Raw genomic sequence first — 23,562 nt, 5'->3', positions numbered from 1 at the left:
GCAGCCCATCAACTTGCAGGCCGTAATTTCCAGTCCAGCCTCATACACGTGGATGGGCCGTAGCTGAGGCCTATGCAGACGACGCCTATAAAAATCCCACCCCTTCTGTCCACGGACACTGACCTGCGGGCCCCCGATAAACCTCCCGCGCAGGTCGCCATTCCAAACCCCCCCCCCCCCCCCCCCCCCCCCCCCACCCCACCTCCGCTACCGCCACCGCCTTCGTCTCGGCTCTCTCCGCGGAATCCACCGGACGCGGCTACCGGAGCAGCCACCCGCTTCCCTCCCCTTCTCCCGTCCGCCGCCGCCTCCGCCTCGACCTTCACCTTCACGGAGGTACGGACTGCTACGCGCGATCGATGCCAGGCCCGGCCTCCTCCCCCTCCTCCTCCTCGATCGATGACGGTGCCTCCGGCCACCTCTCCGTGCAGCCTCGTCGCTCCGGAACCCTAGCACTAACCTCCTCTTCCTCCCCCTTCTACTTCAGGTCCGTGCGGCGAAGCGCCCCCACGCCGATCAGTTGCGTTGCTACGGGTCCTCGACGTCGATCCTCCTCCACGCCGCCGCGCCGATGCGTCAGGTTGGTACTTGCTGCCGTTGCTCGTGTCGTCTCCTCGTCTCCTAGGGGGATAGGGATTCGAGATTGTAGTTTCCAGCAGTTGAGCTTCGGGTTGGTGCGATGTGTTCGGGAATGGAATTGGAGTGGATCATCTGATCGAATTACGTGTGTAATTGGGTTGCCGCTCGCTACCGATGTGGAATTTTTCAGGAAATTTTTAGCTGGAAGGTGGGATTGGGGTATCAGGTTGCTTCAATCAGTTCGAAATTTGTGTTCCGCTCGTGCGATTAGTTTAAAATTTCAAATGTTTTGTCATTTTATTTTCACAAAACTTTCACCGTGATCCGTCGTTCTACCTCTGATCTCTATTCAGTCAATTTTGTGAATTAGCATCAGATTTGGGAATAATTATGATTTGGTTTCTCTGCTCCAGGTATGCTACCTGGTCCCCTTCTCCCACCTCCGCCGCCGGAGCTTGTAGTGTATCCCTCTGTGCCGAGCCTGCCGCCTTCAGCCACGCCGTCGTCGCCGTCCATAGGCTCCAGCATTGCCATTGTCGTCCTCGTCGTCATCAGCACGGCCGTCGTGACCATTGCAATTGTGGTCTTTCGACGCAGTTACCACCGCCGTCGCCGCCTGTCCTTCTCATCATTCTCCCCCCGCTGTAGCTTGTCCCCGAGGGCCTCGTCGTCGTCTTCATCATCAACGATGTCTCAGATGTGGCGCGCGGCAGTTGCGGCTGTTGGTTCGTCGCCGAGGGCCAGTGCTTCCAGCGTCAGAGCCTGGCCGGAGATGGCCGTGGCCTCTTCAGCTCCAGGCGATGCCGGCAAAGCCCCTGCTATGGCATTGACTAACTCTGCACAAGGGGCAGTGCAGGGAGCGGCTGGATTGATGACACCCTCGGCTACCCCAGCTGCTGCCATGGTGCCGCCGATGCTGGTGCCATCTGCTCCGTCTCTGCCGGAGGTCGAGCAGGTGATCATGGACCTGATCTCACTGCAACCTTCACCGTCGAAGACAATGATGAACAACAGCACGGCGGCCTGCTTCTTCTGCAAACAAGTGCTTCTCCCTACTGAGGTGCTCCTCACCCTCCCGGTTTGCTCCCACATGTTCCATCAGCGCTGCATCGTCGGCTGGCTCCGCAGCCGTGTCGTCATGCCGCTGCTACGCTGCCCACTGTGCCATGATTCCATGAGCATCCGCTGCAGTAACCCTGCTCCAACCTTCTGCCTGGATGAGTACGACATCGAGTCGCAGACGCTGGTGGCGCCTGCGCCGCCTGGCGAGGAGGTGGCGGAGGCAGTGGGGGGTTCTCGTGGGTGGCTCCGCTCCTCGCTAGACAGGCTCTCCGATAGCTGGAGGGCGTGCTCCGGCAGCCGCGCCACCGCAGCGGTGGCGCCGGGGTCGAGGTCGTCCTCCTCGCGCCGCACCACCGGAAGCTGGAGCCTGGGCTCGAGCGGCCACCTCGGTGCTGACGTCTCGCATGGCGTTCTTCTTCAGACACAGGTGAAGCTGCCACTGCCAGTCCTGCCTGCTGATGAAGAGGTGGCAGCCGATGCTGGGGGCTCTCGCGGGTGGCTCCGCTCTTCTTTGGCCACACTCTCTGGGAGATGCACCGTCTTCCCCACCAGCTGTTCCGCTGCAATGGAATTGCCAGTGTCGTCCTACTCCTCACGGCGCACAACTACTGGGAGCTTGGAACTGAGCTCCAGGGGCGACGGTGGCACTGGCTCGTGGTCCAGGTGGGATCCTGAGGCGGCTGTGTCGGAGCCACAGGAGAGACCATCAGTCCTCGGCTATGCCAGATGGTTGTTCAGAAACTCAGGCAAGTGAAAATATCACCTCTGACGCCAACAAATATTTGCTCTGAAATCTTGCTTCATTAGAAATGGTGTGCTTTGTCTCGTTTAGTTTCTCATTAAGCTCCACCTGTTTTTCTCCTTTTGTAGGATGAACGATCGTCTTCATGTCTCAAAAAATGAAAGGAAATAAGAAGAGATGAAGTGTACATAGGAGCTAGTACAAAATATAGCATAAAAGTAACAGTTGAGAAGTTGAGAGATGGATGCCCAGGGCTTCTTTCTGTATAGTGTCTGATGTTGATCTTTCGAATCGTCTGCTGCACTTGGCTATTTCTTCAATCCAAGCTGAACAGCTCTGCAAGACAACACGAAAAACCAGAGGTATATAGGTTTGCTGCTAAGAACTTTAGCATGTTTCAGTTCCTGAAAGAGTTTGCCCGCTGCAGGCAGTACATAGTAAATTGAGCGATAGGTTTGGAGAAAATTCTTTGGTTTGTCAATTACTTTGACGAAAAACATATATAGGTATGTTTTGTTTTTACTGTAATACATGTTGATCCAAACAAGCTTTGTGATGATGATATATACTTTGCTGTGGATTTTCATTTCGTTTTAAAAAAAAATCTGAAATGTGAGCAGATGCTCAGTTCTGTGAATATCTTGTTTTTGCAATCTTTGAGGAGAAAAATAGGAATGGTAAAATCCAGAGATATAGCCAAAGGAAAATAGATGCAGGTGAGTAATCTGTTTCTTTTTCCCTTTTTTGGTCATTGTTGGCCATGAACATTCTATGAGGTACGATCAAAAGGCGTTTTTTTCCAATTGTCTACTTTTGCCTCGATTACCTGGAAATCCTGTTATTGTTCACTCCCTCTTATGGTTTTATATTTACTTGAGCTTGAATTTTTGGCATATGCAGAGCAGTCTTAAAGTACTTGGAGTGTACAAATAGTGTCAGAATGTATAAACATAAACCACACGCCGTGTAGTTATTGATCATGGTTTAGACAAGTAAATAAAATTTTCATGCTAATGCAGATGTTCTCCACCTAATATTTGACCGGTGCCTAGTTTCTCAACAGTGGATGCAACTTCTGGCACAGCTCTTTTTGTTCCTAGAATTGGCAGCTCCGTCTCATGTCATCTTCTGAGCAAACCTCTTCCCAGCCATGGTATATCTACCACTACCAGCGTTCTCTTTGTAAAATGAGAAATTGCAATTTCTGCTCGTTCTTTAAACCAAGCAAATTACTGTGAGATGTTTACACGACAGAGAATAGTTTCACATGGACTCCTGATTGCTTAACATTGCAGCATATAACCCTGCTATCTATCTCATCAACAGTATTAACACCTGTGGATATTATGCATCTTATGCATTACAGATTTACAGTATAGCACGACACTTGCAATAGAAACTAAGCATGAAAGGGCGCTAGACAAATCAAGAACTCTATCAGAAAAAAACATCATGATCCATGTTCCTTCGTTACAGATTATGGGGTAAACATACTAAACATATTTACATTTATATTTATTACAAATCAAGTGCTCATCAGAAGCATCACCCTTAGTTCCTATCTTTCATTGTGCTTAGGATATCTTATTCGTCTTATTTCGTTGTCCCTGAAGAAGATGGTTCACTCGAGTCCGGAGAGGCAGCTGCCTGTTGTGGCTCTTTCTTTAGAGAAGTTGGCATTCCTGAAACTTCCTGAAAAGCGAAAAAGAGGGCCAGAGTTAGCATGTTACGAGCCTTATGGACTATAGCGAGCATTTTAAACCCTATTACACAAAAGGGGGAAAAGAGAATAAAACAGCTGAGAATCTGTTTTCACAATAGTTACTAGCATGAACTGTTAAAATAATGCAGCTGAAAACCTCAATGTGTATCAGTTGTGCTAGCTGAGACATGTGCTTAAAGCTAGCAAAAACCATCTACTAATTTACAGACTGGCTAATGCGGTGACCAGTAATGACATGTGCATTACTAAGACAATAGTTCGCTTAAGTACTGCATAAGACTTTGGACCACTTTAAATCTAAGTCTACTGGGCTCAAACACTACCAAACAGCATGCAACTAGAATGGTCTCTTAGGCCTTGAATAGCCTCCTTTGTGTTGTGTACCTAGAAGGCCAGTCATAAATTCAGAGCTTTTTTAGTTGAATTGTCTTGCATGAAAATGGAGATGATATTTTCAAGCCAAATAGCACTCAGGGCATAAACTGCAATCTATGTACACCCAACAATTTCATCATTGGAAGTAAATATAAATTGGAACGAAATTAAATATAGCAAACCAAATAGGAAATGAATAATTCTACGGTTCCATCCCAGGCCTACAGAACTGACATAAAAAATCTATTGACAAACACAAATCATTTGTGATTGTTAAACAGCGTGACAGCAGATAAAGGTCGTACACAATCAATAACCAAATTCGGAAAAGCATTAAATTACAAAGAAACTGTATTAAAGCCAGAAAATCAATAACATGGACAGTACCCACTAATTCTGTTGAAAACATTCATTTGAGGTAGGTTGGACAACAACAATTTTAGGTAGAATGAACTAGACAAAATAGGGCATTCGGCAGGGAGATAGAAATCAGTAGGAGCAGCTGAAAAACTCTAGCTGAGGCCTATATGCTTGCATTGTCACTGAGGCACTGACTGATGCCACATGAGTGCCCAGCTTCTGCTGCAGTGCTGCTGCCTTGTTGGCATGTGCATTGCCATTGCAACCTTGCCAAGCAGGCAGCAGCCACAGCCCACCATATCAAAATCGTACAACAAATTAACTATCAAAATTATACATCTCGATTCTTAAAACGACAAAGTCACATCATTGAGATCACATAAAATACCTTCATAAGATGCAACCTCAAATCAGTTGGGCGAACACCCTCACCAATGCAAACCATAACAAATTGTGAATAGTGGAAAAGGACATCTGCAGCGGCTTGCTTCTTCTGCTCAGTCTGCAAAACACATTATTTTCAGTCTGCAAAACACATCGTAATGACGAATATGAAACGCAATGCTGACAAAATTTAGATCTAGATGGGAAGGTGATTTTAAAAATAAAGCTTATGTGGATGGGATCACAACCTGCCAACCACATTATTTCCCAAGAAATATTTCCACATCGTTATTAAATCCCGATTTACTTATTCATCAACAGCCTAACAGTACTACGACTGATTCCAGTTTGCTACAGGACCTTTATCAAGCTTTTAGACTCAGCTACTCACCCAAAAACAGAAAAAATTCAGACTCACCAACACACTATATTCTCAAATCAAATTAACTCAGGTTAAAAGCTGCCCAGACTTTACAAAAAAACAAAACTATACTTTGAAGATTACAAAAAATTGAAGATGTCATAATTAACAAATCTGACCTCAAATTTAAGTATAAATTCAAGATGATCAGCAAATCTAACCAAAGTATAAGCATTAATTCAAGGAAACCAACTCAACCATCGATTAAAAGCTAATCATAACCTACCCAACAGTATCTACCAAATGAAGATTACGTTAGTTAAAATTTTGTGTTTCCCCTTACCAAGAAGGGCGCCATATATGCATGAATTGGTAAACAACGCAATAACCCCACAATGTGTCCAAACTAGTGCAAATTGAATTCTGGTAGAAAAGCAGGGACACAAAAGATAACTGGGAATATATTCTTTATTACCTCATAGTCACCTTCACAGGTCATAGGTGTGTTGTGCGCAGCCATCCTTTACGTTTCAGCTTATTCTGTTAAAAGAAGAGAACAGATCAACTGCAAATGGCTGTCTGGATAGTGCTTATACGATACTTGCAGCCATAATTTCCAGGTTCCAAAATAAATGTAAACAAAAGCTGTGGATAATTATATTGCATACAGTTTGGATATGCTTTGCAAATTGCAATGCAGTAACTTTGACAAATATAATTTAGCTATTATCATCACAGTTAATAGACCCAAGACATATATAGAAATAAAAATATGACTGCCGATTGAAATCTCCCAACATATTAATTTGTCAAGTAATTTTTGCAAAACCAAAGATATTATAGTCCAAGTTGCAAAAAACCACAGGAGTTTTGGCATGTGGCACATAACCCCGGCAATTATGGTCCAAAAGTTTTGCAAAACAACATCGTTAATCAATTTGACTTGTCATCATAGCAAAATAAAAATGCTTAAACTTATATGGCTAAAACTTATATACAGTATGATGGAATAAATAACTTATGAATTTAATATGTACTTTTTTTAGAATTCATAATAATAGTTACCAAAGAATAATTGGTCAAATGTGTAGTTTTATGAAACTCTATGACCAAACTACCTGGGTATGTACCATGGTGCCAAAAACTATGTCGTTTTGTGCAACTTGGACCATAACACCCTATGGTTTTGTGAAATTTACTCAAATCAAATGCCAAGAATAAGCACAAAATAAAGAGAAACCACAAACCACTCATCAAACGATTAGATATATTCATAGCTTTCGGGTTTTTCTTCACCACCTAAAGAACAGAGAAACAACAAGAATGGAGCAACAGTAAGTTCTGTTCTTATTGCAATCACAGAACCTGCAGGATTAATACGTAAGCAGGTGTGGACTTAAAGGTGGACCTGGAGGTTGATGAACAGAACGACTAAATAATTGGGGAAAGACCTACTGCTAGAACAATCAAATCAAATCACATTCACAACCTTAATTAATGGACCAGAGCATCTCGAAAGGGGACGAAATTGATGGGAGCGTGTCGAAAAGGAGTTGATTTAGTTCCTATAGCAGATAAGATAATACAAACAACATCCGAATGGAAATTGAGGGCAAAATTTTGCAAACCTCTCGATCTGCTCCGCCACTCGTGTTTTGGTGACTTTCCAGGAGGTGGCGGTGACACCCAAGACCGGTTGAGATGGGGGTGGGGGTGGAGGAGGATTCCACTAGTTTAGACACACCAGGACAGTGGCGGCCCAGGGGTAGGGCTCGCCTATGGGGGCAACGAGCAGTGGTGACACCGACGGAGGAGCAGCTAGGGTCGGTTGGGGGGGGGGGGGAGATAAAGAGGAAGAAAGGATTAGGTGGCCATGGGTGGTTGTAGTGTGGAGAAGGCCGCACGGGAGAACGGCAGCGGCAGTGCGTGGGTCAATTTCTCATGCTCCATTTCTATTGGGTCAATTTGATGTCTTAAACTTTGATAAAAGACCATCAGATAATTATTTTAGGACAAAATAAATCAATACTTCATTAATATATTACTTAGTAATTAGTATAATTATAATAAAGTACTTTCAAATACAAATCTACTATGCATTAGTAGAGCAATCTCTGATCAATTTTATGTAATCCTTCGTTCTAACATAAAATGATTTCTGCCACTCAGGCTTGGTTCTAAAATAAAGTTATTTTTTTATTAATTTCATCATCTCATATAATCACAATCATTCTCTATTTAATTTTTACACCTACAATCTTTTTAACCAATCATAAATTTCCTTCTATCATTCTTAGATACTTTCTCAATTATTATATTTTTTTTAATCCATGTATCTAGCTTTAGAATTGGTTACATTTCAGTATGTATAGAGTATCTGGTCAGTACCTACCTTCACGCCAAGCTCTGCACTTGTAATTACATGATTTTATATGTGCTTGCATAGTTGCATATATGCAAATCATATGGGATATGTGCAAATTTTAATTAAGCATAATGACTCCAGCAGCTTGGTACAAATAGAGGTAGAGTTCCTTTTTTTTTTTCTTTTACCTCCTGTGCGTGATGCTTAGGGGCGGTGGCGACCCAGGAACGGCGGCGGCGAGGCTGGGGGGAAGGTCGGGCCGGCAGGCGACGATGTGCTGGAGGCCGGCCGACAAACTCGTCTGCTTGGTGGCGGCGGCGATGCTGAGAGGCCGGAGGAGGCGCCCGGGGCGTCGGCGAACCAGGGGCGGCGGGCGGCAGCGGCCCTTGGGAGTGGCGACGGCGCTGGGGAGCGGAGGAGGCGCCCGGGGCGTCGGCGAACCAGGGGCAGCGGGCGGCGGCGACCCTTGGGAGTGGCGACGGCGCTGGGGAGCGGAGGAGGCGCTCGGGAGACGGCGTCGATCCAGGGGAGGCGGCGGTCGGGGACGGCAGCGGGAGGGCGGCGTGGGCCCTAAATAAATTTCGCGTGTTCTGTTCGGAGCAAGGGAAGGGACGAGGAAAGAGATTTTTGCTATTTTGTCACTGTCAAAAGGGTTTCGTTTATTATACCATTTTAAAATTTGGCTTTTCTAAAATATATCTTTAAACAACCTCTCTTATTTATTACACCATTTGTATATCCCCCGATAATTTCAATAAGTTTTCTTCCCTTTTATTTGTATATCAGACGATTTTGCCCTTGTGGGAAAGGGAAAAGGGGATCAGATGAAAATTCAGCTTAACTTCAAATTTTTCACAAATTTCACCAAAATCTCGCATGTTAGAAAATGCAAAATTCAAGTCGATCTGCATCACACACCATACAGTAAATCGGCAATTTAGGTGCGATTCAGTTATCATAGAGACGACATCGACGAGTGAACCAATGAAAGCCAAAATACAGTAGTAGATGCTAACAGAACATTTTATTAAAAAAGAAACAAGAAAACATTCGCAAAGAGTAAACCGACTTTATAGTTTATTGCCTCGATAGAATCAGGATTAGCAGCAGTAGTTATCCCTCACGACATAAACAAACAGATCACTGGCCAGACTGGCCTTCATTGTGCTACTAGTCTACTACCAACATCAAGCAAAGCAACAGCTTCCTGGGGGCAAACTTCATCACGTCTACAGGGAAAGCAAAATTTGGTGCTTGATGCTTTCAGTCACCACTGCAGCCCCAAGCCAAGCATCATCCAAGTGAGATAAGTCAGCAACTTCCAAGATTGATGCCATGTTTCCATAGCGATAACAATAATTAGGTGCACTAAATATGGTAACAACTTTTTGCTCCTGTCCAGTGTTAGGAAAATATTAGTCAAAGAAGAGTTCAAGAAATAGTTACATGAGCGCAATTAAATCCCTCCATGACCAACTTGTGAGCTCTAGCAATAAGTCTTAAATTATTGCTATGGTTGAACTGATCTGATATATCCTGAAACATTAGAATTGACAATTTTGATGATCAAGAAGTTCACAGCTATATACAGATAGAATTATCACAACATACATTTAAAACATCTCAGAAAATTAATTTGTAGACAGCATATGACAACATAACAACTAGTATAGTACTGATCATGGTTTATCACATAAGAGGCTCACAAAACAGGTACATAAGAAGTCACATGGATCACAAACAAGTCACATGGTTCACAACAAGTCACAACATACAGTCATGGTTTATCACATAACAGGTTCACAAAACATAGTGCACGGAAGGCAACAACTTTAACAGGACATCAATCACACTCCAAGCCTCTTCTTTGGTGTAAGCTTCCTAGGTGATCTTCTTAGAGGTTGTGTGTGTGATTTATCTTTCATGCCCGGCTGCTGCGAGGTAGAAGGTAGTACACATGGTGGTTGTGAGCTCGAATCAGGCGTTTTTGGAGCATTCCCAACATCTCATCTAAATTTGGTCATCCATATCTTCATTTGGATGATTATTTAAAATACTTTCACCCTTCATATCCTTTTGTACTCCAGCAGATCATCTATATATGACATCCTCTATATCTATTTGTAGGATTAGAGAGAGAACATCTAAATATAGAGGTTCTTGTCACACCCGGAGTTTAATCCCAAGCCTAAATTCGTAAATAATAATTGGCTTAATTAACTCAGAAAAAATCTCCCTAAAGAATAATTTAATTAAATCGAGGTTCCGAATCAATTAACAGAATTTAAACTCAAATTGCAGAAGTATAAAATTTTGCCCAAAAAATAATTTAAAACTCGGCAAAAGTGGGGCTTTCCTTTTCCCCTCTTTTTCTTTCTTTTTCCCTTCTTTTCCAAATTGGGCCGAAGTCCAATTTTCCTCCTATCTCTTTTTCTTCTTTCTTTCTCTCTTTCTCTTTCTTTTTCCTCCCCTCCCTCCCTTCCTTCCTCTCGGGCCGGCCCACGGCCGAGACGCCCCATCCCCTATCCTCTCCACGCGCCGCGCGCCCTCCCCTCCTCCCGGCCGGGCCGCCTCAGCCCAGCTACGCTCCGCCTTGGCCCACCGCTCCGCGGCCCAGCGCGCCCGCGCCGCGCGAGGTCCGCGCCGCCTCCCTGCGCTGGCCAAGTCCGCGCCGCCGCCAAGTCCGCCAGCCACCGCAACCTCCGCCGCGTCCTTCGCCCGTGACCGCCTTTCTCCACTCGCCCGAACCACCGCCACGCCCAAGCTCGCTGCCGTCACTCGATCTCGCTGCTGGACGCTCGTTGCCGCCGTCCAGCCGCGTCGCCGACTTCGCCTCGACCTCGCGAACCTTCCGCCGGCCTTCGCCACCGTCGGTGGGCACCCCAGCGCCCTCGCCTCCTTTTCCTCCCCTTCACCGTCGCGCTCGACCTCGTCATCCGCGCGCCGTCATCCGCACCCCGGTCGTCGCCGCCTCCGCTCCACTCGTCGTCGCCCGTCCCTCCTCCTCGCCGACTCGCCGCCACCTCCGTCGCCGTCGGTGAGCCCTCCCCTCTCCTCTCCCTCTCTTTTCTGCCGCCTCCGCTGGGTCTCCTCCCACCCGCGCAGTCGTCGGGCGAGTGCGCCGCCTCCCCGTCATCGCCGCGCCTCCCCCGATCGTCGCCGTCGCCATGCCGCCACTGCCAGCGCCCGTCGTCACCTACCGCTCTCATCCCCGTTGTGTCGCCGCAGTGAGCCGCATTCGTCGCCGTCCTGGCCGTGCACCGTGCGCCGTCGCCTTCACCGGTCGCCGGTCGTCGCCGTCACGCCGTCACCGCCGTGTCTTGCGTCGTCACCGTGCGTCGTCGCCCGAGCCGGGCGAGCGCCTCACTCCCCTTCCCCTGCTCTCCCTCTCTACCAGGCGGGCCCACTGGTCAGCCCGCCGACCGCCCTCTCACCCCTCTCTCCTCCCGCGGGGCCCACGTGTCAGCCGCCGCCCCCCTTCCTCTCTCTTCCGGGTCCCACCTGGCATCCACCCGTCACCCCTCTCTCTCACCGACCGGTGGACCCCACCTATCGGCGTCGCCCTCCTCTCTCCTCCACTGACGTCAGCGCCCTATTTAATTGTGCAATAATTGATTTAGGACTTTTCTGTTTAGCTAAAAAAAACCCAGAAAACTTCTAAAATTCATATCTAATTCATCTAGTCTTCGTTTAGGTCCATTCAAATTTCATTAAATTCATAAAATTGTCAAGAATCCATTAAAAATACTTTCTTTTACTGTTTCAGTAGAGTTTGTGCCTGTTTTATTTATTTTTGTGGTTTATCGCTTAGATTCAAACCCCGTCGAAGAGCCGGTTTACTTCGAGATCGTCGCTAAAGTTCCCCAAGGACCAGAGCAAGGCAAGTGGCACTCATCTTTGATCATATTGAACCTATTATTGTAAATTCCCCGCTTTATTTATTCAAATATGCATTGTTTTAATTAAAGTATTTACTGTATTTATTTTCCGGGTAATCCTTATTATTATGTCGTTGTTCATCCAACTTTATTCATGCTAGACTAGGGGTAACTTGATTAGTGTTAGGCCTAGGTTAAAGCTTAGCCGTGCTTAGATCAAGTAGCCCATGAGATCACTTATTAATCATGATTAGCTCTGAATAGCTGTAATAATAAATCATTACCCGGTTCGGGTTAATACCAACTAAAATATTGCTATTGGTGGGCCGTGGGTGCATGGTTTTGAGAGTCGCACCCATGGTAAGTAAGGACCGGTTCGCAGAAAACCTTGGAAGTTATTTCCATGCTAACCACAAGCCAGAATGGGCAACGGTGGGATTTGGAGTGTAATTGCGAACTATTTGACGTACCCAGGCAAGGGTGAGCGTGATGAAGTATGGATGGGAGTCATGGTGTAACGATGGCCTATGCTGCTTCCGAATTCACCTAGGCACAAGAGGGGGCTGCTCGACTTGGTTTAAAGGAGGGGGCGAAACCTAAAGTGTGGTGCGATTGAATAGGAAGGGTTATGCGACGGGTCCTATCATAGTTCCCTGTCCGGTATGCCATGGTGGTATGTCGGCGCACGTTCAAGTGTAGTAGGACTATGTCTTGTGGGTACAGTAGTACACCTCTGATCAGAGTAAATCTATTCGAATAGCCGTGCCCACGGTTAAGTGCAAGCTGCCAGCTTCACTGTGATTAGTGAACCTTTAATGACTTGGTTAAACTGGCTTTCACTCGGGACTACTGCAATGTGGTGTAACGTTGAGTAGTGGTTGGGCCTGTCGCAACGTGGTGTAACGTTAGACAGTGTTGTGGTTTTTTACAACTGTTATTTACTTATTCTTTAATTTATTTAATCACATTTATTCAATTTAATCTCTTTTATTTATTTAATTGCTGCTTTATTGCAACTAACCCTAGCCTGTCCTTGATGACCCTTATACATCATTTATTACCCTCTTTTCCGTGCTGCTTGTTGAGTACGGTGGTTTGTACTTAGCCTTGCTCATTTTCCCCCTCCAGAGCTAGAAGTTGAGTCCGATGGAGGTGACTCAGGGGTGAGCTGGTCTACCGTCGAAGTTTGCCTTTGGACTGGAGCCATACCCCTGGAGCTAGTCTACCCTATCTTTCAGATGCATTTTTGTTACAATAAGTGTTATTTTCAGTTGTTTCTAAGAACGATGGTTATGTAATCAACACTGTCTATTTGTGTACCGTGGCTGGTCCTGGACAGAGATTTTATTACACAATTAAGTTCAGAAATTCATGTGAGGAATTTTTGGGCATGACAAGTTGGTATCAGAGCCACCTTTGACCGTAGGATCAGCCCAATGGAAACCCTAAGAGCCCTTTGTTTTTCATGTTTGTGCATAGTTTATAAAAGTTAGAGTTGCTTTGAAAATGTGTTAGTGCTTTTCAAAGGCGTGAGTTATTTAAAAGCTAAATCTCTCTGGTTGAAAAGCGTGAGTAAATTGATTTATGGGTAAAACTTCATTTACTTTCTTTCTTTTATGATTTATTTACGTTGAAAACAAAATTTTGCATCCATTGATTCTAAATCCTTGTTGTTCTTTAGATGGTCAACCACCCCTTGTTCCACCGTGGACTTGGAATGGATGGGTTCGTGACAGAGTTGGCAAGAGTGTCCTTCACGGCAGGATACCCTTACGAATCGGAATATACCACAATCCACCCTCTCGAAGGCGAGTTTCTCCACCGCGTCAGACTAGAGCTACACGGGATCCCCGGTTACCTTCCTAACATGGAAGCAGAAGGAGCCGGAGGCTCGCATGAGCATGCCTGCCAAGAAGCCACCTACAGTCTGATGACAACGCTCAGGGCCAGGCACGACCTGACATTCCGTCATTCGGCATACCGTTATCACCCTAGTCGTGGACCCAATTTCATGGTCAGTAGGTTTCGGTCTGCCCAGAGTGAGCAAGACCCTACCTTCGGTAGGATGTGCATGGTGCTGCAAGGCCTTGACCGGATGCATCACGACCTACATGAAGCGTCCAAGGCCCTGAACGACACCAAGCTCACGCAGATCGTCCGTCTGTAGGATGAGATCAATCGCCTAAAGAAGGAAAATGTCAGACTCAAGGGAATTCCAGAGTCCGTGGTGCGAGGCTTCGTCTCACAGCAAGGAAGCGAACCCACGGGCCACTAAGAGTTCAGTCCTACCCCGGTGCCCCGGATGAACCAAGACCGCTGATGCAGATGGTACCAACGTCTTCGACCCCGATCCCGAGGATGGCGTCTCCCCCTTCAACATTGCAAGAAACCGCAACGGCACCGTCACAGTCTCTAGCAGCAGCGAGTCCGTCTCTGGTGAAGACGAAGATGGTCTCCCCAACAACTCTAGGAGCCATTCCGAAGACGAGGAAGAAGATCCGTCTCCTACCGTCAACCGTCGCTCTCCTTCCGCGCACTAGACGTTGCCTTAGTTTCGTTCTTTAGTCGTTGTGTGCTAGTTTTGGTGTGTTAGGTTTGCTTCGCTTGGGGCTAGTGGTGAACCATAGCAGTAGTGGAGTTATGGTTGTATCACCAGGAGTTGTGTTATTTTTAAGCGTGTTTCTTAAGCAAGACAATTACAGTTCATTAATTAAATAAAGCCCCTATTTGCTCAGTTGTTTCTTTTTCTTCTTTCTCTTTCTGTTTCCCCCCGCTCCTACAGATGGTGAACACCCGCAACGGCAACCGCGACACCGACAACTCCAGCACCGAAGGACCTCACCCACCTCCTCCACCAGAGAACCCGTCACTCGCTCAGATCCTCGCCAGTCATACACAGATGCTCACTCTCATGATGCAGCAGATGCAGCAGCAGCAACAACAGCACCAACATGTGCTACAACAGCTTGTGAACCAGCACTAGAACAACCAACAGCAGCATGGACCACCTCCTGTGTAGTCAAAGTTGTCGGAGTTCCTTCACGTTCGTCCCCTAACCTTCTCAAGCACCACCAACCCCATGGAGGCAAATGATTGGCTTCATGCCATTGAGAAGAAGCTCAACTTACTGTAGTGCACTGATCAGGAGAAGGTCTCCTTCGCTACACATCAACTGATGGGTCCCGCCTCTGCCTGGTGGGATAATTTCCTGGTTACTCGCACTGCTACCACGAAAGTGACTTGGGCGGAGTTCTGTCTCAACTTCCGCAAAGCTCACATCCCTGACGGAATAGTCACACAGAAGAAGCATGAGTTCTGCGCTTTGCAACAAGGTACCAAGACGGTGACAGAGTACCTGCATGAATTCAATCCCCTAGCACGATATGCCCCCGAGGATGTCCGCACTGATGCTGAAAGACAAGAGAAGTTCCTCGGAGGTTTGGAGGATGAGTTAAAGAAGCAGTTGCTTTTGGGCGACTACGTCGATTTTGAGAAGCTGGTCAACAAGGCCATCCGTCAGGAGGACCAGCATCTCCAGATGGACAGAAAGAGGAAAGCCTCTCAGTTTAGGTCCAACCAGCCGCACCCGTAGAAGCCCCAATTCCACACAGCCCTCACCCTCCAAGTCAGCGGCACGGGCAATCGACCTTTATTGTCCGCCAACACCGTCCCTTCAACCTAAATAATTTCAACAACAGTGGCTCGTCCCAACGCGCGCCCGCTCCACGTGCTCTCCCAGCACCAGCTCCCCGACAACAGAATGCACCTTCACCGACAGCTCAGCCCCCTCCAGCCAGGAAGGATACAGGTGCTAAACCTGGGGTGTGCTATAACTATGGCGACCCAGGTCACTTCGCTGACAAGTGCCCAAAGCCGAAGCGCAGCGGGTAGAGGTTTGTGCAAGCTCGAGTCAACCACGCCACTTCAGAAGAAGCACAGACCGTGCCAGAAGTAATACTGGGTATATTTTCTGTCAACTCCGTACCTGCTACAGTACTTTTTGATTCTAGTGCTACGCATTCCTTTGTTTCAAAGAAATTTGTGGGATTGCATGGGTTAAGAAAGGAAGAACTTAAAACCCCAATGCAGGTTAGTACCCCAGGAAATAGCATGACCTCGGTCAGCTATAGTCCAAACGTGCCCATAGAAATTGAAAGAGCATAGTTTCTAGCCAATCTTATCATTCTTGAGTCTAAAGACCTAGACGTCATTTTGGAAATGGACTAGCTTACCAAACAGCAGAGAGTGATTGATTGTGCCAAGCGCACCATCACCTTGGTCAGTGTGGAAGGTGAAGTCGTGACTTATCAGTCACCAGAGTCTATAAAGATCGACACAAGTCTAAACCAGATGGAAGTGGAAGAGCAACTAGCAGAAGCAGTTAAAGATCGGAAGAAGTTGGAAGACATACCAGTGGTTTGTGAGTATCCAGAGGTTTTTCCAGATGATCTCACGACGATGCCACCTGAAAGAGAGATCGAGTTTCGTATCGACTTGGTACCTGGAACTGCACCGATCTATAAGAGACCCTACAGAATGGCAGCCAATGAGATGTCAGAAGTGAATAAGCAAGTGGATGAACAGCTTCAGAAAGGTTACATCCGACCGAGTACCTCGCCTTGGGGTGCCCCGGTTATCTTTGTTGAGAAGAAGGACAAAATTAAGAGAATGTGTGTAGACTATTGTGCTTTGAACGATGTCACCAAAAAGAATAAGTATCCTCTGCCAAGGATTGATGATCTGTTTGACCAGTTGAAGGGAGGCAAAGTCTTCTCCGAGATCGATTTGAGATTAGGGTATCACCAGTTGAGAATTCAAGAAGAAGATATTCCCAAGACGGCATTTACTACTCGCTATAGCTTGTATGAATGTACAGTAATGTCGTTTGGACTTACTAATGCCCCAGCATTCTTCATGAATCTCATGAATAAGGTGTTCATGGAATACTTGAATAAGTTTGTGGTGGTCTTCATTGATGACATACTTATCTACTCCAAGTCAGAAGAAGAGTACGAGCAACATTTGAGGATAGTGCTACGGAAGCTAAGAGAGCATCAGTTGTATGCCAAGTTCAGTAAGTGTGATTTCTGGCTTCGTGAAGTGAAGTTCCTAGGTCACGTGATCAATGCTCAAGGAGTAGCAGTGGACCCCAGTAATGTGGAGTCAGTAACAAAGTGGACCCCACCAAAGACGGTCTCACAAATCAGAAGTTTCTTAGGACTTGCGGGTTATTACCGTCAGTTCATTGAGAATTTCTCGAAGATAGCCAAGCCAATGACGCAGCTGTTGAAAAAGGAAGAGAAGTTCAAGTGGTCTGCCATCGAAGTTTGCCTGTGGTCTGGAGCCGTACCCGTTGGAGCTAGTCTACCCTATCTGTCCGCTGTATTTTCGTTAGAATAAGTGTTAGTTTTAGTTGTTTCTAAGAACGATGGTTATGTAATCAACATTGTCTATTTGTGTACCATGGTTGGTCCTGGACAGAGATTTTATTACACAATTAAGTTCAGAAATTCGTGTGAAGAATTTCTGGGCATGACAGTTCTCTCTCCTAATATGGATGACATCCAAAAGTTGGAGCTCAACTTTTACTCTTCATCCTCTATTTCTAAAATGGAGGATGAAATGGATGAGCTGTTGGGGATGCTCTTAGGGCCTAAGAGTTTGATACTACTCCGCTTGGTGGTTGGGAGCTTGTTCCTGCTCCATGTGGCTGCTGGGATTGTGATCCTTCTCCATACAATAGCCATGCAAGCCTACTACAGAAATGACAAGACAAGAATGTCAAAGGTGACATCCATAGATTTGCAATTTCAAACTAAAAAATTACAATTATATTACCTCCTAGTTACTCTTCTAGGTCTATTTTGTAAGATGATGTCTACTATTGGTCTTTTTGGGCTAGGGATGTTTGAATCCTTCCCATACTTAGTTGTGTTTTTCCTTGGCTTTCTCTTCCTGCAAAATCAAAAACTAGAAGTATGAGGGTGAAACAAATATGGAATAAAGTAATAAAGAAGCACATAAAGATATAGACATGACTTGGCTTACCCCATTCAAGGGGCACTTGTAGCTAGTTTGTGAATGCCCCAGCTCTCCACATCCTTTGCATTTTTGTCTGCCCCTAATCATTTGTCTTTTGCCCTTTCCAGTCTCACTGGAAGATGACTTGAGTTTACTTTTGGTACCACCACCTTCAAGGCGGTCCTTGATCCTTAACTTTCTATACTTGCCAGCTGATTTCTTTGGTAAAGGTGCTCCAATCACCCAAGGGAGATCAACATCTGGCCAATATGATTTGTCACCCAATGGCTCTATGACCCTTTTGCATTCTTGAAGTTTTGCACAGAATAGTAAGGGTGAATAAAATCCTCAATGTTTACATCTCTACTCTACTGTGCGGCAATGAGAGCTAGGGCATGCTGGCATGACTTCCCTGTATGCTGCCATTCAAGGTAGGAACAATATTGATTGCATGCCTTAACAACATGATTGTTGTTCGTAGTGCTATTGTCACATATCTCTGCAATATTGCCTAAAAAACATATCTCTGCAATAAAACAATCAGCCTTGAGTACTGTTAAGTGGCCTAGCCCCCTGGTCCTTGCCTTCAGCTATTGTGTTACAGCAGGCGGGATCCTTCCACTCAACCTTTCACCAATCCTCCTCCTTTTGTTCCATAGTACCATCACCAACTCTCTGAACTTATCAGCTAGCTCACAAACAGGGAGTCCCTTGTAGTCTTTAATCCAATTGTTGAACACCTTTGCTATATTGTTGGTGGCATAATCACATTTAATCTCAGGATTAAAACCACTTCTCATCCACTTCAATATATGATATGTCTCAAGCCAAGGCAACACTTTAGGGCAAGAACCCAGTACTGCCTTCATGTGCTCCTGCCACACCTCTACCCTGTATGCCAGGGCTGCTCGGTACATTTGTGAGTGGGTATCACTTCCAAACTTCTTCACGGTTTTTCATTAAATTCCAAAAACACTCCCTCTGCTCAGCATGGGGACACACACGATGTATTGTTGTCTCTAGACCCTTACATGCATAAGTGCATATGGCAATTGGAGTAATGCCTCCTATAGCCTTATGAAGTTGTGCCATGAACCACTCCCAATTATCCTCAGTCTCAAACTATATGAACCCAAAAGCTATTGGATACATCCAATTGTGGCCATCAATGCTTGTAGCTGTAGATACACTAAAAAAATAGAGGCATAGATAAGGAGTGAATGATGACGACTTACCCAACAACGTGCTCCAGCCAAGTGCACTCCATCCGCTCCCCTAGAACTCCTTCAATACATCCGGATGTGCTGCACATGCTCGACAGTGGCGAGCTGGTGCGACCTGGCTATCAGGGATGAGCACGGCCAATGACGAGCTACGGTGCGACACGGAACGAGTGAAGAACGGCCGACGACTAGCTACCTCTGTGCCAGCCATGAACTCCCAACGACGGACCAACAAGAGGGTGACAACCTATGGAGCAGAGCCACAGCGAGGAAGGGAGCAGAAGCCACGAGAGCAAGGGAGTGGGGTGGTGAGCTTTGGCGTGGGTGGAGGGGGAGCGAGGGGGGTCGGCGGCGAGCTCCAGCGGTGGCAGCGCGAGGAGGGGAGGGCGGGGCGAGTGAGGGGGCGTCGTGAGGAGGGGGCAACGACACGATGGAGGAGGCGACGCGACCGTCGAGAGTTGGCCGGCCGCCAGTGGGCCGACAGCCAGGGCTGGCTCTAGGCATGGGCGACAGGGGCGACGGCCTAGGGCCCACTGCCTCTAGATTACACCCCTCATCTTTTCCTTTCCGTTTATGTTTATAAGCCAATATTTGAAGTTTGAGCCTTAAATTTGGAGTTGATTTGGAGTTTTTTTCGAAGTTTATTTTTCAGCATTGGTTATCAACAAAGTATTTTTCATTTGCAAATATGTCATTTGTTTTTTCATGAAAAAGCCAAACAATCACCCCCTATGTTTCGCATATTATCCCCCCTTATCCTATCGATTTTGGTCCAGAGCCAGGTGCGAAGCACCAATACATACAATACATGAATTTTTTTTAGTATTTGAGTTGTGGTTCAATTACCGATTTATTTCACAAAATATTAATGATGATTTTGCTTCAGCAAATGCTCATAGAAGTTCATTTTTATAAAAGACAATAGTTTTTTCTCATCAATAATTTAAGGTATCATACTATGTTAATACTTTAATTTCACAGTTTTATAATACATTGGTAATGTTTATTTGTGTAATTGTGTCTTATGACTTATATAATTATATATTATAAATAAAAAATAGTTTCAAGGGTCTACAATGGCAAGTTCGCCTAGGGCCCCGAAAACATAGAGACAGCCCTGTGGGCGGCTAGCACTGGATCAGTCGGCCGCCGGCAAGGAACAAGGGTTCCTAAAGACTCGTGAGAGAGAGAGGGGGGACTCGAGAGAGATGGTCTGTTTGCTGTGGCATGCTATTTTGCTCGATCCCCTTTAGTCCTCAGAGGGGCAAAAGCATCCGATATTGAATTATAAAGGAGAAAATCATATTGAAATTTGAAGTAGATATTGAAATGGCAAACAAAATGAGAAGAGTAGTTTGAGAATGGCATTTTAGAGAAGCCAAATTTTGGAGTGGCATAAGAGACGAAGCCCACTTTTGACAGTGGCAAAATAACAAAAATCTACGAGGGAAAGGGTATAGCCCAGTGGCATACATGGGTAATTTTGGTTGTATGGTATAAATATTTTTATATTTTGTCGATTGGATTTAGGTGAGAAACTCAATTTTAGTGAAGGTTAGGAGAATTAAGAAGAGAATACCTACTAAACAGGCCCTCAATCTCTACCCGTGTGCATCATCCATAGTTTAAACTTGCGCACATATAAATATACGATGCACAGTCTGATCAAATCCGTCCAAGAGTCGCTTGCAGAGAGTTTCGAGTATGACTCTAAACCAGATTCCTATAGACCCCAGAGTACCCTATCCGTGTTGGGAGAATATTTGAAAATATACTATTTTTCTTCATTTATATAAATATACACGAAGAAATTTTAATTACAAAAATATAAATATATAGTTTAAACCCACGTTGGTGTGTATTAGAACTATGGCACCGAAGCGGTGCCACATCACAGAACTGTGGTACCAGTCTTTATGAGCAATATAACGGGCTAATGCTGCAACCCAATTTAATAATATAAATAAAATATTGTAAATTCTTTTTAATGCAATTATGTAAAAACTAAACGTTCAAATTTGTTGTTCTATTAACCAAGTTAATTAAACTCTGACAAAATAGCAGCAAAGCATCAGTTAATGTGAGCATTATAGATTCGCATAATTAGTTATGGATTGGACCACATTGTAATAAATTAAGAGTTTCTTAGTTTGAATAATAATTATGGAACTCGTAAGGCCATGTTTATATGCTAATTTTATAAACATTGCAACAACAAATTGATACATTAATTCAGAATCACTGCAATATCAAGTTCACATTATCACATACTGCAAGGATAATTTTAATTAGATAATTTATTCACATTATCTGATATGAACATAAAATTCAAACTCTATAAAGCTAAATTTAATAAAAAACAATTTTATACAAACATGAGTTGCATCACATACAATTTTCTGTCTTCTTATAATAAATAAAATTTCGTTAACGTTGTATATATCAAAAGTACAAAATAACTATGCAACTCTCAAGTCTAAATTTATTATGAGTTAAAAAAACAAATCTCTTCATGTCTTGTTATATTATATAAAAATATATTTAAATTGAATATTAAATGATCATATAACTCATAGTAAATATTTATTGTGTGAGTTCTTTATAGTTTAAAAAACATATGATAGTTTTTAAAGTACTAATGATATTTTTTATTAGTTGTATTTTCAGTTCATTATTATTATTATTTGACATATCAATAAATTTACTTATTTCACATAAGACCATAGTGCTAACAAAATATTTCTAAAACACCATATATTCATTCATATTTTATCAGATATTTATATCTAATATTATTGTTAGTGATTGGACTATTTGGTTGTCCAATAATATTGGTCTAAAGCCTTGATCTATTTTATGTTTAGCGTAATTGTGGTATAGCGTTGATCACGAACTTCGTTGTATAGGTATCACTATCGGTGTTCTAACGGTACGATTAAAATTATGATTGAACTTTGATTCTAAAGATATATATTGCATATCTATAGATATTTATGATTAAAAATTTTATATATTTATCTTAATATAAAGTCTAATATATAGAAAGTATTTCTAATCGAAAAGATATTTGCTAACCAATGGAAATTTTATAATTGGTAAGATAACTTCTAATTTCCAAAATAACTAATATATGAAAGGTCTATGTAAAGAGAGGTAGAGTCCGTCTTAGCCGTCCGATCTAAAAAATAATCTGAGCCATTATATTTGAAAAATGATGAATGTGGTGTAAGATAAGTAAAAGTAGAAGTCATGACAACAATCTGCCATGTAGAAAGCCGGTGCCGTAGCACCACAAACGTGGGGCGAGCGCTGCATATGTGCACTCCTGCCATATGTAGGCAAGGAGTGAGTGTCACTCTGTCCCCCTCTCCTGTAGAAACAAAAATCAGTTATGACTCACCGCTCTTTTCGAAAAATTATTTCTTGGTTTTTATACATATGTTTCACAAACTAGTATATTTTTATAAAATGGTCATATATAAAAATGATCATTTCGTATTTTTAAAGTAGTTTCTTAACTTTATAAGAGTTAATTTCATTATTTATGCTATGAAATAGTTGCCAAAAATTCAGATAATGTTTTATCTTTCATTTTTATTTAATAGAACACGACCTATTTCTACCTACCAACTGATGTGGTCCCTACATGTCACGGAGATATTGATAGTGTTTTTCCAACAAAAATCTGTTAGCCAGAAATCTAGCAAGTTTCTTTGAAGCATTGCTAACTTCTATGTGTGACAAAAATCTGTTAGCCAGAAATCTAGCAAGTTTTTGTACAATCTTTGAGTAATAACCCCGATGCCCACCAACGCATTATAAAAGACATATTACATGGATGCTTCTAGGTTTCATGACTTCCCCAAAAACCCTACACTGTTTTCAATCATCTAAGCACTGAAATAGTTTCGTGAGGCGATTCTTGACGAATGTCGATGGCAACCTAAAGAGCATGGACACCAAGTCAGCGGCGGAGGTGGCATGGGGGCTGGGGGATCTTCAGTCCCCACTACCGGCGCCGATCCCATGGAGACCCCACTAAGCCCCCTCTTAAGACCCCCTACAAATTTTCTCTATGGTTTCATGGGATAGGGGATGGAGTTCTTCAGTTCGTGGTTAGAGGTAGAAGATGAAGTTAGTTGGACAGTTATGAAAAGAAGTCTAGTAAATTTGTTTCCTTGGCCTAGCCCACTTAGAACACAATCATCAACATTCCGCCATCCATTTTTATCTTTTCCATCCAAACCGTCCATTCTCATCCCAATTCACACCCCCTCCCCACCATAATACCCTAATCCTCACTCACACCCACCCAATCTCAGGTGGCTGACGGTCGTCAGCTGGCAGCCGACGGCGAGCGCATAGGAGCGGGCCGAGCAGCGAGTGGCCTACGCACGCGGTAGGGGTCGGCAGCGGCGTGTGGCATGGCAGGGAGCCCGGCACACACAGCACGGCGGAGGGCGACAGGGGCGCACCCGCATAGGGCAGC

The 23,562-nt window shown here is 44.6% G+C and overlaps 2 protein-coding genes across 2 annotated transcripts; one reads left to right on the top strand and one right to left on the bottom strand.

Annotated features, from left to right (window-relative positions):
* Positions 1 to 548: 548 nt before the first annotated feature.
* Positions 549 to 2,932, top strand: LOC102705915. The gene is made up of 3 exons (XM_015837516.2): positions 549 to 580; positions 993 to 2,387; positions 2,512 to 2,932. The coding sequence occupies exons 2-3, from the start codon at positions 995 to 997 to the stop codon at positions 2,514 to 2,516; spliced, it is 1,398 nt and encodes a 465-aa protein (XP_015693002.1). The 5' UTR covers positions 549 to 580; positions 993 to 994; the 3' UTR covers positions 2,517 to 2,932.
* Positions 2,933 to 3,611: 679 nt separating this feature from the next.
* Positions 3,612 to 8,533, bottom strand: LOC102716967. The gene is made up of 4 exons (XM_006654219.3): positions 8,140 to 8,533; positions 6,062 to 6,126; positions 5,230 to 5,343; positions 3,612 to 4,075 (listed from the first exon to the last, which is right to left on the bottom strand). Exons 2-4 carry the CDS (start codon positions 6,104 to 6,106, stop codon positions 3,977 to 3,979), a joined length of 258 nt encoding a protein of 85 aa, XP_006654282.1. The 5' UTR covers positions 6,107 to 6,126; positions 8,140 to 8,533; the 3' UTR covers positions 3,612 to 3,976.
* Between the last annotated feature and the right edge of the window lie 15,029 nt (positions 8,534 to 23,562).

The sequence above is a fragment of the Oryza brachyantha genome, chromosome 5 (genome assembly GCF_000231095.2).
Source record: "Oryza brachyantha chromosome 5, ObraRS2, whole genome shotgun sequence".
Taxonomy (NCBI): Eukaryota; Viridiplantae; Streptophyta; class Magnoliopsida; order Poales; family Poaceae; genus Oryza; species Oryza brachyantha.
This window is presented reverse-complemented; position numbering and strand designations above follow the sequence as displayed.

Coding starts and splice junctions, on each gene's coding strand:
- LOC102705915 (XM_015837516.2), top strand. CDS start 995: ATGCTACCTGGTCCCCTTCTCCCACCTCCGCCGCCGGAGCTTGTAGTG.
- LOC102716967 (XM_006654219.3), bottom strand. CDS start 6,106: ATGGCTGCGCACAACACACCTATGACCTGTGAAGGTGACTATGAG. Junction 5,344..6,061: donor CCTGTGAAGGTGACTATGAG/GTAATAAAGAAT, acceptor TGTGTTTTGCAG/ACTGAGCAGAAGAAGCAAGC. Junction 4,076..5,229: donor TGAGGTTGCATCTTATGAAG/GTATTTTATGTG, acceptor TTCGCTTTTCAG/GAAGTTTCAGGAATGCCAAC.